General features: G+C 61.8%; 4 protein-coding genes across 4 annotated transcripts; 3 read left to right on the top strand and 1 right to left on the bottom strand.

Moving 5' to 3' along the window:
* The first annotated feature begins 1,074 nt into the window (after positions 1-1,074).
* LOC130580794 (lateral signaling target protein 2 homolog) lies at positions 1,075-4,917 on the top strand. The gene is made up of 12 exons (XM_057378532.1): positions 1,075-1,191; positions 1,662-1,802; positions 1,878-2,015; positions 2,139-2,341; positions 2,423-2,512; positions 2,620-2,709; positions 2,827-2,928; positions 3,011-3,492; positions 3,567-3,680; positions 3,833-3,931; positions 4,068-4,180; positions 4,262-4,917. The coding sequence occupies exons 1-12, from the start codon at positions 1,150-1,152 to the stop codon at positions 4,391-4,393; spliced, it is 1,746 nt and encodes a 581-aa protein (XP_057234515.1). The 5' UTR covers positions 1,075-1,149; the 3' UTR covers positions 4,394-4,917.
* A 343-nt stretch (positions 4,918-5,260) lies between these two features.
* MXD3 (MAX dimerization protein 3) lies at positions 5,261-6,846 on the top strand. The gene is given in 6 exon segments (XM_057378481.1): positions 5,261-5,526; positions 5,528-5,601; positions 5,639-5,668; positions 5,769-5,883; positions 5,980-6,145; positions 6,229-6,846. Coding segments are annotated over 6 exon segments (645 nt in total). The 5' UTR covers positions 5,261-5,376; the 3' UTR covers positions 6,339-6,846.
* Positions 6,847-6,909: 63 nt separating this feature from the next.
* On the bottom strand, positions 6,910-8,729 carry PRELID1 (PRELI domain containing 1). Its single transcript, XM_057378479.1, has 5 exons — positions 8,560-8,729; positions 8,073-8,298; positions 7,880-7,993; positions 7,578-7,656; positions 6,910-7,184 (listed from the first exon to the last, which is right to left on the bottom strand). Exons 1-5 carry the CDS (start codon positions 8,649-8,651, stop codon positions 7,048-7,050), a joined length of 648 nt encoding a protein of 215 aa, XP_057234462.1. The 5' UTR covers positions 8,652-8,729; the 3' UTR covers positions 6,910-7,047.
* Positions 8,730-8,777: 48 nt separating this feature from the next.
* Positions 8,778-11,443, top strand: RAB24 (RAB24, member RAS oncogene family). The gene is made up of 8 exons (XM_057378480.1): positions 8,778-8,955; positions 9,338-9,406; positions 9,512-9,590; positions 9,718-9,785; positions 9,884-9,983; positions 10,361-10,411; positions 10,501-10,563; positions 11,025-11,443. The coding sequence occupies exons 1-8, from the start codon at positions 8,839-8,841 to the stop codon at positions 11,087-11,089; spliced, it is 612 nt and encodes a 203-aa protein (XP_057234463.1). The 5' UTR covers positions 8,778-8,838; the 3' UTR covers positions 11,090-11,443.
* The last annotated feature ends 3,594 nt before the right edge of the window (positions 11,444-15,037 follow it).

Raw genomic sequence — 15,037 nt, 5'->3', positions numbered from 1 at the left:
GGCACAGCTCCAACTGCTCCCCTGGGTGCTGTCACTGTCACAGAGAGCAGTGAGCAGTGCGACCCCTCTGCTGCCCCTCCTGAGGAAGCTGCAGCCCGTAATGAGCTCTCCCCTCAGTCTCCTCCAGGCTGAACAGACCAAGGGACATCAGCAACTCTTTATGTGAAGACTTCCCCTCCTGACCCATCACCATCTTTGCAGCCTCCTCTGGACACTCTCAATAGCTTTATGTCCTCATATTGTGGCGTCCAAACATGCTGGCACCTGTGGGACAAGCAGGGCTCCAGGCTCACTGTGTGCACAGAGACCCCCATTTATGGGAGCCAGGACAGGCTGAAAACAGAGCCAGAGTCTGGGGGGGGACACAGGGGGCCCCAACACCGGGGCCCATCCCACACCTGCATCCATCTGGTGCAGCCTGGGCACTGCCATGACTCAGGGACTTTCTGAAGCCGAGGAGGTGCCGCCGCCGTGTTTGTTCAGCCAAGCTCCACGGATTTTTTACCCATGAATCCACCCCATTAGGCTTTCAGCCACCTGAATTATCGGCACCCACATCCTGTGGCCAGCAGTGCCAGGTCTGGARCAAACATCTCCTTTGGCACAACCAGGGTGCTTTGTTGTGCCCAACACCCCGAGCACCCTCTGGGACCTCTTCTTGGCCACTTTGTCCCTCTTTCTCTCACCGAGTGGCCACTTTATCTCCTTCCCACTGCATTACTCTGCTCCGCACGCCATGCCTTGCACAGTAAAGTTGCCTGCGGGTGCCTCTCCTGGCGGCCCCCATCACTCCGGGAATGCTCGGGGGGATGTGGGAAGCGTTGGGGTGTCCCTGTCCCCGGAAGGTTGGACTGCGGGAAGATAGGAACCGGGAGAGGGATAACCGAGGTTGCAGTCGGGAATTTGAGACAGGAACCGAGACCGGGAAGAAAAGCCGGCGGTGAAACCCATCCCGCCCCTCGGGAGACGCACCCTCACCCTTCCCATCACAGAGAACCGGTCCGTCGAGGAGCGGACGGGTCGTCCCGGTGCCGGGACTGGGCGGACACCGCTCCGATCCGCCTCCCGGGCGGTGCCCGGTGCCGACCCGCCCCGTCGGCGAGCGGCGGGCGCGGGGAGCCGGGCGGCGGCAGAGCTGCGGGACGCGCCATGCTGCCCGCTGCCCTCCGCCGATGGCTCCGCCGACCCAAGGTGAGACCGAGGGGATCGCACCGGGGCCGCCCTCCCTGCGCCCGGGACCGGCGGAGCCCCCGAATGATCCCCGTCGGGACCGTCCAGGGGCTCCGCCGATCGCGGGCGCAGGGGGGCGGCGAGGGTCCCTCGGGGTGGAGCGGGAGGAGGAAGCGGGGGGACTCCCGAGGACTTTTCCCGGTGTTTACAGCCACGCACGGATCCGTGCCCAAGCTGCCGGGAGGCGGCTGAGCTTGTTCATCCTGCTCTGCCCCGGGGAAACTGAGGCACGGGTGGGTGGGGAAGGCGGCGCTCCCCGGGAGGAGCCGGAGCTGCCGTGGGAGGTCCCACGGACCAACCTGCCCGGATGGGTGTTTGTGGATCCGTGGGGTCCGAACCCCGCCTGACTGTGGGAAGGGGAGATTTGGGATCCCGCGGACGGGAATGGAGATGCGGGGTGCTCCCACCATCACCCTCTGCTCTCCCCGCAGCGCTCCGACCCGCGCCTGCTCTCCCAGTTCTTCTTTGCCGACGAGAGGGTGACACGGGTGGTGGCCGAGATCAACGGGCTGGATGCCGAACTGGACCCGCAGCAGTACCTGGTGCTCCTCAACCAGCTYCACGTCAGCCAGGTACGGGGCCAGCCCGGATCCTGGGGTGACCCGGTCCCTCTGGGGAGCCACGAGTGACACCCCTGTCCTCCCCAGGCTCACCTGCTGGCCGTCCTGGAGCGGATCATGGACGAGTGCATCCCCACACAGCGGCACAGCCGTGACTACCTGGTCAAGTTCCCTGAAGAGCTCTTRGTGGACAATTTGGGGAACCACATGCTGTTTGCTGCCGAGGTGAGCCCGGGGATGCTGTCTGGGGGTTCTGGCTCCCTGGGGTGATGGACACCCCACCATGAGCTTACCCTGGGCTCAGGCACTGCCTGGGGTGCAGGATCCTGACAGTCCCTATCCYGGCAGTGTCTCCTGGCTGGGACCTTCCTGGAGGTGGAGGAGTCAGATGGGGCACAGCTGCGGCCCCAGGCCAGGAATCTGCTGTGCAGCCTGGAGCTGGTCCGGACAGTGCTGCGGGAGCAGAGCCTGAACCAGCCCAACTCCTACCCAGAACCTGTCCGGGCTGTGCTCATCCAATTTGACCGGCTCTTTGCTGAGTTTGAGCTGAGGTAGAGGCCAGGGTTAGGGTGCTGGGGTGGTGGGGGACTATGCCAGGATTGTTCGGCCTCACAGTCTCCCCATCTCTCCAGCTACGTGTCCTCACTGGTGGCAGTGAAGTCTCCTGAGGAGATCTACAGGCAGCAGGAGATCATCGTGCTCTTCTGTGAGACAGTGGAGAGGTGAGYGTGGCACTGTGGGTCAGGTGGGGGCGGCAGGGACCCCCCAGCCCCAAGGATGTTCAGAATCCTGAGGCTCAGGCTCACTGAGGGGGTCTGTGTGTCCCCAGAGCCCTGCACCTGGGCTACCTGACCCARGAGATGATTGATGGCTATGAACCACTGCTGATGTTCACTATCCCTCGCCTGGCCATCATCAGGTGGGTGCAGTCCCTGCAGAAGGGACTTGTTCCATGCCCTGTACCAGCCCCTTCTCCCCATGGGGAGTTGGGGTCCCAGGCAACCCSTGACATGAGTTGTGCTCTGTCCCCTCACAGCGGCCTCCTCATCTACCCTGAGGGTCCCCTCAGCCTGGAGCGGMGTCCTGAGGAGATGTCCCGGGTCTTCAGCCCCTTCTACAACCTCCTGAGGAAGATCAGGTGTGCGGTGGGGGTCGATGGGTGGGACTGAGGGGAAGCAGTAGGGCCGTGACACGGGGCTGATGCTGACCCCTCTCCGCAGGGACCTGCTGTGGGTGCTGTCAGCAGAGGAGCTCTGCCTGCTGGAGAGGAGCCTGTGCACAGCAGAACAGGAGGATCCCTGCAGTCCAGACACACCCCCAGCCTGGGGGGCAGCTGTGCCCAGAGTGGACCCCCCTGCTCCCGTCAGTGTTCTGGAGAGCCCTCATTCCACCCCGCCACCCCCCACCTGCACAACGCGACTGGAACCCCCCGGTGCGGCGGATGACCCGAGCACCGGTTGGCAGTGGGGGCGTGCAGTGGACAGGGAACGGGGCCACGATGGCAGATCCCTGTCCACTGGGACAGGGACATCTCACACCACCGCTGGCGTGATGGTCACCTCCCCCCAGTGCAGCCCCCAGCCCCTTGGGAGCAGCCCATGGACGGGATTCACTGTCACCCCAGGTGCTCGCTGCTCGGAGCTGCGCTCCCGCTACAGCAGCACCAAGGACATGCTGCACACCCTCTTCGTCTGCATCTCAGGTGAGTGACCCCCAAGACAACCCCCCAGCACCCTGAACCTCCTCACACCCTGATCCCTCACCCTCCTGATACAGGGGTGGCTGATCAGCTCCAGACCAACTTTGCCAGTGACATGCGGAGCATCTTGAAAACSGTCTTCAAGATCGTGTCCTCGCAGGCAGAGCCCTCAGAGGAGCACAATGCCAGCAGTGAGTAATCCCCATGGACATGTGGGACTGCTCCTCTCTACCTACCCATCACCGTCCCTGGTGAGACAAGGCCACAGCCCAGGCTTGGGGAAAATGTGGCTGTAGTACCTGGCTCTAGTTTGGCTGGAGCACCACAACTCTTGTCCCCACAGAAGAGAAGGATGGTGGCTCCTGTGTGACAGATGCTCCTCATGTGGCTGACTGCCCACTGTGCTCCAGCCCTGCAGAGGCTGCYGGGCTCCGGAGGGCAGGTAAGGGGGCTCCCCAGGTGCCACAACTCCGGGATAAGGGTGTGAGGCTGAGCTGATCATTCCTCATCGTCCCTGAGGGAGTCTGGCTGTGAGGGGAGCCAGGGTGAGGGGCTTTTACTGATGTTTTGCCCAGTAGGTGCCCGCTGCCTGCCCGAATGGGTGCCAGACAGCACATGCAGCCAGTGCTCTGCCTGCCGCTCGCCCTTCACCCTGCTGCGCCGCCGGCACCACTGCCGCAGCTGTGGGAAGGTAGGACGGGCTTGGGATGGAGTACATGGGGTTCCCTGAGGAACCCGGCTCGGCTCAGCCCCTTCTCTGGCCTCCTGACAGATCTTCTGTGCCCGCTGCTCACCAAATGCCGCAGTGCTGCCGCACTACAGCCAGAGCAAACCTGTGCGTGTCTGCACCCACTGCTACACCACACACCTCCCGCCCACGTCCCGCTGCGCCCGGAGCCAGTGAGAGCCCCTCTGCCACATCTGCATCCRAGGAGGCCACGCAACTGAGAGCTCAGGGCCACTCTGGGACTGCCGGACAGCACCTCGGCCCCATGACTCTCCTCGGAGCTTGGCGGGCATGGTGGCAGGACCCCCCCCACATGGTGTTAGACCTCCTCCGGTGCACAGGGGCAGGACCCCACAGCCGGTGGAAGCGCGTATGGGGTGATGGTGGGCGCAGGGCCGCCTCTCCTGATGCACCGTGGCCTGCTCTGCTTTCGATGAGCTGSCTGCTGCTGCTGTGCACCTGCCCCCCGGCTGGAAATGTGCCTCGTGGTGGTTTTTTTTCAGGTGAACTTTGGCTGCTGTTGGGCCCGGGGCAGAGTCTCCCCCCGGGGCCYGGCCTGAGAAGGTGCAAACAGCCCTCACATGACATCGGGTGCCCCGGGGCCGCCCGTGCCGTGCCGTGCCCGGGGGCTGGGGCCCGGCGCTCCCCTTCCCGCCCCATCGCCTCCGCCCGATGGATTTTAATAAAGAGATAAACGGGTCTGTCTGAGCCGCGTGGCGCTGGATCGCGGTGATTCCCGGGATGCCGGTGGGAGCGACCGGTCTGGGGACACCCGTGGACTGGGTGGGACGCGGGATAAGGTGCTGGGGACAGCGCAGGTGTGTTCGCTGCCGCCGGGCTCGCTGGGGCGGACACGGGCGATCCGCGCCCCGCGCGTCACCGGGCGCGCACGTGGGCGGGGCGGGCGCGCCTTTCCCGGGGGCGTGGCCTGGGGGGGGGCGTCACCCAGAGCGATAATTGCCTAAACACCGATGGGCGTGGCCTGCTCTGGGGGCGTGGTCTACCGCTAAGGGGGCGTGGCCAGTACCGTCCCCTCCCGCCGATTCGAATTTGAAGCACGCGCTTTCCCGCCTGAATTTGTTTGCCCGCCGAGGTGACGTCAGCGGCGCGGGGCGCCCTGCAGCCAATGAGCGCGCGGCTCGCGGCCCCCCCCTCCCGCCATGGAGCCCGCGGCCACCAGCATCCAGGTGCTGCTGCAGGCGGCCGAGTTCCTGGAGCACCGGCAGCACCGGCAGCACCGGCAGCACCGGCAGCACCGACACCCGCTCGGCCTGGCCGAGGCCGAGCACGGCTACGCCGCTCTCTGCCCTGCGCCGTCGCGCCGGGCCGTGGGCAGCGTCAGGTGAGCGGCGGGCGAGTGGTGGGTGGGAGGATAGCGGCGGCCGGTGGCGACGGTGCTGATTACCGGGGTCTCTTCGGCAGGTCGGTGCACAACGCGCTGGAAAAGCACAGGTACCGGGGCGCGGGGGGAAATGCGGCGGGGTAAGGGATGATCGTGTCCGTGACTCGCCGCGGTTGACCCCCGTGTCGTTTCCCCCCTGCCCGGCCGCAGGAGAGCCCAGCTCCGGTGCTGCCTGGAGCGGCTGAAGCAGCAGGTGCCGGTGGGCGCGGGGTCTTCCCGTCCCACCACGCTGAGCCTCCTGCACCGTGCCCGGCTTCACATCCAGGTGAGAGAGGGTGGTCCCGGCACCGCTCGGGGAGCCCTGTGTGGCAACAGGGCCGCACTGCTCGGARCCCGCTTACGGCTCACTGGGTCCCCGCAGAGGCTCGAGGAGCAGGAGCTGAGGGCACGAAAGGCTAAGGACCGGCTGCGGGACCGGCAGCGGAGCCTGCAGCGGCGGCTGGAACGGCTGCTCTTGCCCACTGATGGGGAACGGGCGCGGGCCGACAGCCTGGACTCATCRCAGCTCTCAGAGCCCTCCGAGGGAGGTAAGAGACGGGAGAGAAAGAACAAGGAGGGGTAGGGACAGAAAGCAGCCAAAGGCCTGATCCGGCCTCCYCCTGGTGCCCAGAGGATGCCGAGGTAGAGGTGGATGGCGTGGTGTTCGGCGGGGATCTGCTGCCCAGCTTTGGCACCGGGAGGGACCACAGCTACTCCAGCCCGCACAGCCCCGCGTCCTGACGGTGCCTGCTGCCTTCCCTGCWCTGCCTGCCTGCCTCCTTCCTGCCAGAAACCCAGCCTGTGCCAGCCTCACCACAGCTGCCAGGGTAAGGGGGCACAGATGGGGGCAAGAGTCCAGCTTTACCCCCCACAGCTGGGTGGCACTGGCTGTGGCACTGGGTGCACAGGGCTGGCACTGCGCTGTGGCACCCGCTGTGCACCACAAAGCATTAGAAGAGGTGCTGGAAGGAGGCCTGGCTGTCACAGGGACACCCTCCTGCCTCTCCTTGTGCACTCCCAGGCAGTCTGGGGGCTGCCTGGCATGAGTATGGGGCGGTGCTGCCCACTGCAGATACAGCTACAGGAAGGCTCTCTGCTCTCCCGCCCCTGGAGCACCAGGAAGGAGAAACGAGTGCATTAAGCAACCTGCCTTCATCCCCCCGCAGCCACTACGCTCTCTTGTACAGACCCAACACTTTATAGTAAAACTATTTCGAAAAACCCCGGCCTGTGTCTTCCCTGCAGAGAGCTGGACCCCCCAGAATGGAGAGCAACGCTGGGCTCTGCTCTAGCCAGGCCAGCCTGAGCCAAATCAGAGGTGGGAGTAGATTCTTTAATGATAATTACATCTCAGAAAGGGTCTAACAGCAGCTGATTGTCAGACTTRTACAGTTTCTTTAAAAATATAAAATCTAAGGAGTCTCCTATCTGTCCTGGTGCAGCTGGCCCCTCACACGTACTGCTTCTTCTTGGTGGCTGCCTTGCTCGCCAGGTCCTTGGCTTTCTCCGTAGCAGCCAGGGCTGTTTCCTTGGCTTTCTCGGTCGCTTCCTTGGCTGTCTCCACCAGTGTTTTGGATGGAGCTTCTCCTACAACATGGAAGCCATTAACCCCACAGGAGTGCCGGCTAGACCGGCCCTGCCACCGAGGCACTTCCCCACGCAGGGAGGAAGATGAGCCCGRCGTTCCTGACCCCAGCACGTCAGGGCACGTCGCAAAAGGGAACCACAGACATGTGAGCATTGCCATGTTCCATCCCCTCCTGCCTGCACTCCACCCTTGCCCAGCCCTGCAATCACTGCTGGGCTGCTCCACTCAGGAAGAGCAGCCTGTGCCAAGACACAGGGCAAAGTCAAGGGGTGAGGATTTCACAGTCAGATTAGTTCAAGCCACAACCTGCCCGGGGACTGGAGTGTTCCCAGTGTGACTTCTAACTCCAAGAGACCCATCTCGGTCAGCCCCAGCCTGCCCTTGGTGCCCACCTTGCATTCTTGCTAGCACGTATTCAAATCCCTTAGTGCTCTTGGTCACGTTGCTTTTGAACCTGGCCAGACCAAACTCCTGCAAGGCAAAAGTCAGTGAAGGTGTGAGCCCTGTCACAGCCCCTGGATCTTTGTCCCAGCTTGAAAAATCACAGTGATTTTCACAGTGACGGTGCTGAGTGCCTCAAGAACTCAAGAGGACCGGGGCATGGGGAGAAATAAGGGCAAAGGGTGTAAAACCAGCACAAGGAAAGGGTAGAGCAGGGGGGGAGCAGCAGCTTTACTGCTCAAGCAGTGCTCACCTGGATGGCCCGCGAGACGCCAAACAGGCTGGAAGATACCCAGGCTTCCCGCTTGACCTCAGTCCAGTTGCTGTTCTCGGGGTTCACCCGGTACTCGCAGCGCTCCTCCACCACCTGCACAAGGCACAGTCGGGCCGTGGGCACTGCTGCGTCCCCTCCACTCCCCACACACCCACCCGGCAGCAGCACCTACCATCAGACGAGCGTGGTTGATGTTCCAGGTGAATGTGGTCATGGTTCGGTTCTTGGGGTCCACGATAGAGTCCTCCAGGATGTAGACGGAGTGGGCGACATTGGCTGGGAAGAAGCGCTCTGCCCAGCGCGGCATCCGGTTGGTCTTGGTCAGGAGCCGCCGGGAGAGCAGCTTGTGGTCCGGCGTCACCTCCCGGTGCACGATGTCTTCGGTCAGGACATGTTTGCTAAAATGGGGAAGAAAACATTAAGCCCTGCTCCTCGCCAACTCATCCCCCGGGGCTGGGAATCATCAGGGATTGAGGGATTAAGGGAGGAGGAAACCAGCTGCCCGCTGGGCACTGGCGGTGCGGGACATCCATCCCCGAAAGCTGGAGCCGTCGGGACCCCCAGGGAAAGGGCTGGGCTGAGGACGGGGAGCGGCACCAATCCCGGGGGGGATCGGGGCGGCGGAAAGGGGCGGGGGGTCGGGGAKGGTCCCGGCGCACCTGTAGGGGTTGGGGTAGCGCTGCCAGAAGGCGGCGAACACCTGGTCCCAGGGCCCCTTGAGGACGCCCAGGCTGGCGCAGTATTTCCCCATGGGGCCGCCGCTCAGGCCCGCGCCTGCTGGGCAGCCGCCATGCGGCCCCCGCGCCCCGCCCCGCCGCGCGCTTCCGCCCCGCWCTGCGCACTTCCGGCACGCCCCGCCCCTTTCCGGCCCCGCCCCTCCCGGTTCCGGCCCCGCCCCGCCCGGTGCGGCCCCGCCCCGCGGCGGCGGCGGCGCGAGGATGAGCGGGAGGCGGGTGGACGCCAAGGTGGTGCTGCTGGGGCAGGAGGGGGTGGGCAAGAGCAGCCTCGTGGAGCGCTGCGCCCACCGCCGCTTCCGWCCCGGGCCCTACCAGAACGTGAGTGACACACCGGCACCGCCACCGGCACCTGGCGGCCCCGCGGTGCTGCAGCGCGTCCCCGGGATGGCGCCCCCCGTGCCTCCCCCGCTTCCTCGGGATGAGCCCCTCCCGTGTCACCCGCGCGTGGTTCCCCCGTTTCCCCGCCGTGTCCCCGGGATGCTGCCACCCGCGTCTCCGGGACGGCGTCCCCTCCTGTTGTTGTGGGACCCGCCGCATCCYTCCCGCGCCCGCTGCTCGGTCCCCTCGTTTCCTCACCTTCCTTCCCACCCCCCCGGGCTGAATTCCCCCGTGTCCCTGCGCCGGTTTCCACCGTGCTCTCAGGCCGGCTGGCCCCGCACCCGCGGGCCGGTTCCCAGCTCTTCTCTTGCTTCTCTTCCAGACGATCGGAGCCGCCTTCGTGGCCAAGGTGATGACCGTGGGGGACCAGACAGTGACCCTSGGCATCTGGGTAAGTGCCGGCGCCCCGCTGACATCCCTGGCTGCCCCCTGTCTCGGGGACCSCTGACACCCTCCGACCCCTGTCACCTGCCGAGCACTGCCCTGTCGCCCCCAGGACACGGCGGGYTCGGAGCGCTACGAGGCCATGAGCCGCATCTACTACCGGGGAGCCCGGGCTGCCATCGTCTGCTATGGTAAGGGTGTGGAGAATGGGAAGGGGAAGGAGCCAGCGGCTGCGAAGGTCCCGTTGCAGGGTGGTGGTGACACTGGAGGATTGGGCGCTGAGGAGCGGTGTCAGCAGACCCTGACTCCTGTCCCCAGATCTCACTGACAGTGGCAGTTACCAGCGAGCCAAGTTCTGGGTGAACGAGCTGCAGAACTGCGAGGAGGTACGGGTGGCCAGGGGGCTGCAAAGCCTTGGCACGGGGCAAGGGGTGCTGGTGGTGGGGACGTGGGTACAGCCCTCCCACCCCCGTTCCTGCTGCAGGGCTGCCGGATYTACCTGTGCGGCACCAAGAGCGACCTGCTGGAGGAGGACAGGAGGAAGCGGGGAGTTGACTTCCACGATGTGCAGGACTATGCTGATGGTACGGCCGATGCTGGCCCTTCCTGGGCTCATGCAGTGTCGAGTGGGTGGGGAGTGAGGGGAGATGGAGCTGCTGTATCCACATGAGGAGCTGCTGTATCCACACGAGGAGCTCTGTCCTTGCCGTGGGCTCGCAGGAGATCCAGTGGCATCAGAGCTCTCAGCGTGGTGAGGCACGGGCTCTGCCAGGGACCTCCCTGGGCACAGCATGTCCTCACATGGGCAGGCACAAGGCCAGCTGGGCCAAGGGGCCGGGAGCCCTGCCCTGGGTCCCTGCCAGCCCGCTGTCGGCAGCCGTGCCCGAGGGGTGACTCTGGGGGCACACAAGCCCGTGGAGCCATATCCTGCAGCAAGTGCCAACACGGGCCCTCGTTTCAGAGATCAAAGCAGACCTCTTCGAGACCTCGAGTAAAACGGGCCAGAGTGTGGGTGAGTAGCTGGGACCATGGCCTGGAGCAGGGCTGGGGGCTCTGCCTGGCAGGGGGGCACCCACACCCGCCATGCCCTTCTCCCTCCAGAYGAGCTGTTCCAAAAGGTGGCCGAGGACTACGTCAACTTCTCCGCCTTCCAGGTGATGACAGGTGAGTAGGCAGGACCTGTCCCTCCCCAGGCACCCTCTCACCTGCTGAGGGGTGCCCTGACTCTAGGCAAGGTGCAAAGATGAGCTCTGGGGGTCGGGCAAGGCCCTCCCTGGGGCTGCTGCAGCTCCGTGCTGTGTCCCATGGAGTTCCATCACAGCATCCTGGTGCCTGCTCAGGCCAGGCTCAGCACATCCACCCCACTGGGTCTCAGTGGCCTGTGGCAGCCGGGAGCCAGGAGCCTCATCGGCTGCAGGAGTGGCTCTGCTCCGCACCAGCCCTGCCCAGGCATGCCCAGCCTGGCTGTGCCTCCCGCCCTGAGCCGTGGCTGTGAGCGGTGCCGTGACCCTGAACCTCATCACTTCTCCATGGGGCACTCAAACCCTGCAAGGGGCCCACACCTGGGACCAGCAGCTTTGGTGGTGTGGATGTACCAGCAGCCTGCTGCTCCTGCTCTTTTCCAGAGGACAAGGCTGTCAACCTGGACCAGAGGAACAGTCCCTACTTCTACAGCTGCTGCCACCACTGAGCCCCTGTGCCAAAAGGGAATTGCTGCTGCCAGTTGGGCAGCTGGCATGCGCCGGACTCTTCCGGATTTTTACCTGCTGTGTTTTAGCTGTTTGGGCCTGTCCACGGCACAGCCTACGGACTGCTCTCCTGGCACACGGAGCGGCACAGGGCTGCCGTGCAGTGCYGGGAATCCATGGACTGTCACCCGTGGGGCCACCTCCCTGCCACCTGTGGTGTTTGTGGGAGCTGTGGTGGCCCAGCGGTGGCCGGTAACTTATTCTCTTGGAGATGCTTGATTCTTTGCAGATTTAYTTAAGCGTCTTCTCTTGAGGTGTACAATGTATGTAAATAAAATGCATTGTGGTCTGAGTCATCCCCCTGCACGTCAGGCTGTCGGGGCTCTCCCTTCCCTGCCTCCCCCCACTCAGCAASACAAACCACAAGAGGACATCGAGAGTAAAGTTAAACTTTACTTTACAGTAATTTTTCTTCTATATACAAAGAATTACAGTACATGTTCTGGGAGCACCTGGGCAGGGCAACCCTCTTTTCATTATAAGTTTCACATACACAGCCAACAGTCTAAGGGGAGCAAAATGAAAGTAATCAATGGTCCAAGACTCTCCCCTCTCCCTCTTCTAAAAATAATATACATGCTGGAAATATGTCATTTTCTCTCACCTGCTCTGGCATTCCTGCTTACAACTGACAGACGAGTCCTGGCCAGGGCTGAGCACCCCCGTGTCCCCCCACAGTGCTGTGGCTGGCCCCTGCCTTGACTGGGATTCTCRACTCCTGATGCATTTCCCTCTGGCTGAGCCTGCAGAACAGGACTCTGTGGGGACTCCCATCTGCTGCCACCCTGTGGGCAGCAGACCTTGGAGGGGAAGGAAAGCAGCTTGGTRCTGCTCACACCAAGGTTCTCCCCACGAGCAAACCTCCCACTCATGATTCCAGCACAACTTACGCTGCTGCCACGAGCGGCCCCCCATATCTTCCGGCAGTGAGGAAGGGCAGGGGCAGCCACTCCCCAGGGCCCTCGGCTAGCTGGCAGCCTGGACCCCACTCGAAGCACACAGTGCTGGAAGGTGGCAARGGACATGAAAAGCGAGGCACAGCGTCCATCACGGTCAGTGTCTCGGGGGCGAGCAGGCTGATGGGGCAGTGAGCTCAGCACCGTGGACCTGCAGGGCTGGGAGTGCCACTGCTGAAAGGCTTCTGTGGCCCCTCGCAGGGAGAGCCATCCCTGCCAGTGCCCGCTGCTGCCAACACCTCTCACCTCCCACCCKTGCCAGCCAGCCAGGGCCACCCTCAGCTCCAGCCATGCTCCACCTTGAGCCTCCCGGTGCTTGCTGCTTTTCCTTTTAACAAGTTCCCAGTGTCTAAAAAAATACACAAAACCCAGTTCCTTGAAGTCAACAACTCGGAAACATCAGAAAAAGAAACAAAAACTGAAACCAGCTCAGTACCAAACGGACACGAAGAACATGCAGTAGCGGATGCCTGCTTGCTTCACGTGGCTCCACGGGCTCCCCACGGGGCTCAGTGGCACACTGGCTTGAGTCTCAAAACCATCATAAACTGAAGGAACTGAGTGACTCCTCGTCCTGTTTCAGTCACACGTGCTGAAGCCTGGCCCCAGCTCCAGGGAGATGGGATCAGCTGGCCAAGAAGCCCCAGCCCGTGGGCCAGGAGCCGTGAGTCCAGCCCTACTGTGCTAAGCTGCCTACGGTTTACAATAGCACCACAATAGCCCAAGGGCTTMGCCAAGGGCAAACTTGATTAAAACTTTACCTTGAAATAGGCCATAGCAACACCCATTTCTCAGATTTCCCTAGGAGGTAGATTCAGTGCTGTAGGGACTGTCCATCACTGCTGCTCCTCCAGCCCAAGCTCACACAACCTGTCCTGTCCCCCCGGCACCGAACTTTGCTTACATCACTTTTGTAGGACCTGGAGCAGGAATCTTGCATTCTCCCACAACCTGCTAAGCAAGGACACTGCCACCCCACAGCTGAAACTCCTGCTGAAGCCAGGCATGTGGCAGAGCWGTCCCCAAGCTCCAGTGTCCCATGTCCCAGGCCCTGGGAGCCCCAAGCACCCATCAGCCCAGCCGTGCTGCTGCCAGAGGAGCAGCCTCGGCTGCAAATGCKGCCACCAGCGTTATCACTATTGCAGGAGGGTGGGTAATTAGCACGGGCAAAGCCTGGGAGATCAAACACAGCATCCCCCCCATACTTTCAGAGTAGCTGCACGATTTGCGACTTTGCTTTAACACTCACTGGCTAGCAAATGCCGAAAGCCTCATCAGTAATTTAGGGCAAAKCACATTACAAGCAGGTTACAATTATGGTTATTCCAAACATCAAGCAAAATCAGAAGTTAAGGCTGAAATTAAAAATAAACAGAAGGTGTTGAAGGTCTGAGGTTTCTCAAAGTCCCCCTGCCCTGTCACAACACTGGCTACGGTGTCCAGACAGGAGCTGGGCACATCCACAGTATGCTCGGGGCTAAAACACTGCCAAGAGCATTAAGATTAGGGCTGCTTTTTATCCTTCCTTTTTTTCTGTGAAACTAAGCTGAAGCTTTTCTAGAAATGCACTGTCTCACCTTAGCTCTTTAATGTCCTTTACATTCAACAATCTCTCTTATCTCCCAAATTTTAACACCAGCCACACCTTCAGAGCCTCTGCCTGCAGGGGTTTAACACCGAATTAACACGTGCTCCCATGGTACCACCCAGATGCTTTGTGTATTGGAGTGACTCCCGCCCTTGTGGGGTTCTTTTGTTAAAATAGGAGAAGTTTAAYTGGAGAACAGCAATAAAGCAAGCTACCATGAGCTAATTTGCATCTGGAGATGTGTAGTAGTTGAAGTGATTATCCCTTACAGTGATAACTCTCCTGTTAGATTCACCAGAGCCCTGGCTGACAGTGGGCAAGGGGGAAGATGGGACAAGCCACACAAGACAGGGGCCTGTGCCTGCTCCCCTCCTGCCCACACATTCCACAGGTCCTGTGGTGGCTCCTSCATCACCAAAGGTCACCGGGGACTCTCCTGACCACAGTGGAAATCCAACACTACAGTGGGTTCTGCTCTGGGGTGGAGGCCACAGCCGCTGACCCCAGCCCACTGCTCTGAGCAGCAAAGCTATCCTGGCAGCAAGGACACCAACCAGCAAAGTGTTTGTATGGGAGCAGAACCTTCATCCTCTTCAGAAACAGCAAGAGGGAGCCATTCCTACCAGGAATGAGCTTGGAAAATTCCTGTGAGCTGTCATGGAATACCAGAGAAGGGACAGAGATAATTATACCCTTGATTCTGCTTCTACAGCGCWCCACACCAGTGAATCAACACAGGAGTCACCTCTCACCCACCTTGGGTGCAATTAGGGCTGACCCAGGAATAAGTGACCAAGTGATTGGACCCCTCCAGCACAGCAAAAGAGSATCACAGCCTTGGCATGGGGCTGCAGCAAAGGTCTGAGCCCAGCATCAGGCTGCAGCAATCTCTCCCCCACAGAGTCTGCCAGGAGTATGGGTTACTTTGCCTCCACCCCACCGTGGGGTTCAAACTGGCTGAACTCTGAAGGCAGCAAACAAACCCAACTGTTTCAGCACAGGCATGTCCCTCTCCTCCTCCAAAGCAGTGCTGCCAGCTGCTGCCACAGTGAGTCACCTCTACAGAAGATGCCCTCATTTCCTTCACTAATGTTTTACTGCCCAAAGCCACTCCCCAGCTCATGCTCCCTGATGAGGGCAGCCTGGACAGGGCAGGGCTGCTGGGATCTCTCTCTATACCTGCTCAGGCCTTGTCTGTGTGACCCAGCACAGCCCAGACACTCCCAAAAGTACCACTACTAGCTCTGAAAAGCCCCCCTGATATGAGAGAGCATCGCCCAGAGCCCCAGTGAGGGCAAAGTGGAAAAAACAGCTTCCTTTTTCAATGATGTTCCTCAACCCCATTT

This window comes from Malurus melanocephalus, unplaced genomic scaffold, assembly GCF_030028575.1.
Source record: "Malurus melanocephalus ecotype Western Australia unplaced genomic scaffold, MMel_1.1 scaffold_362, whole genome shotgun sequence".
Lineage (NCBI taxonomy): Eukaryota > Metazoa > Chordata > Aves > Passeriformes > Maluridae > Malurus > Malurus melanocephalus.
This window is presented reverse-complemented; position numbering and strand designations above follow the sequence as displayed.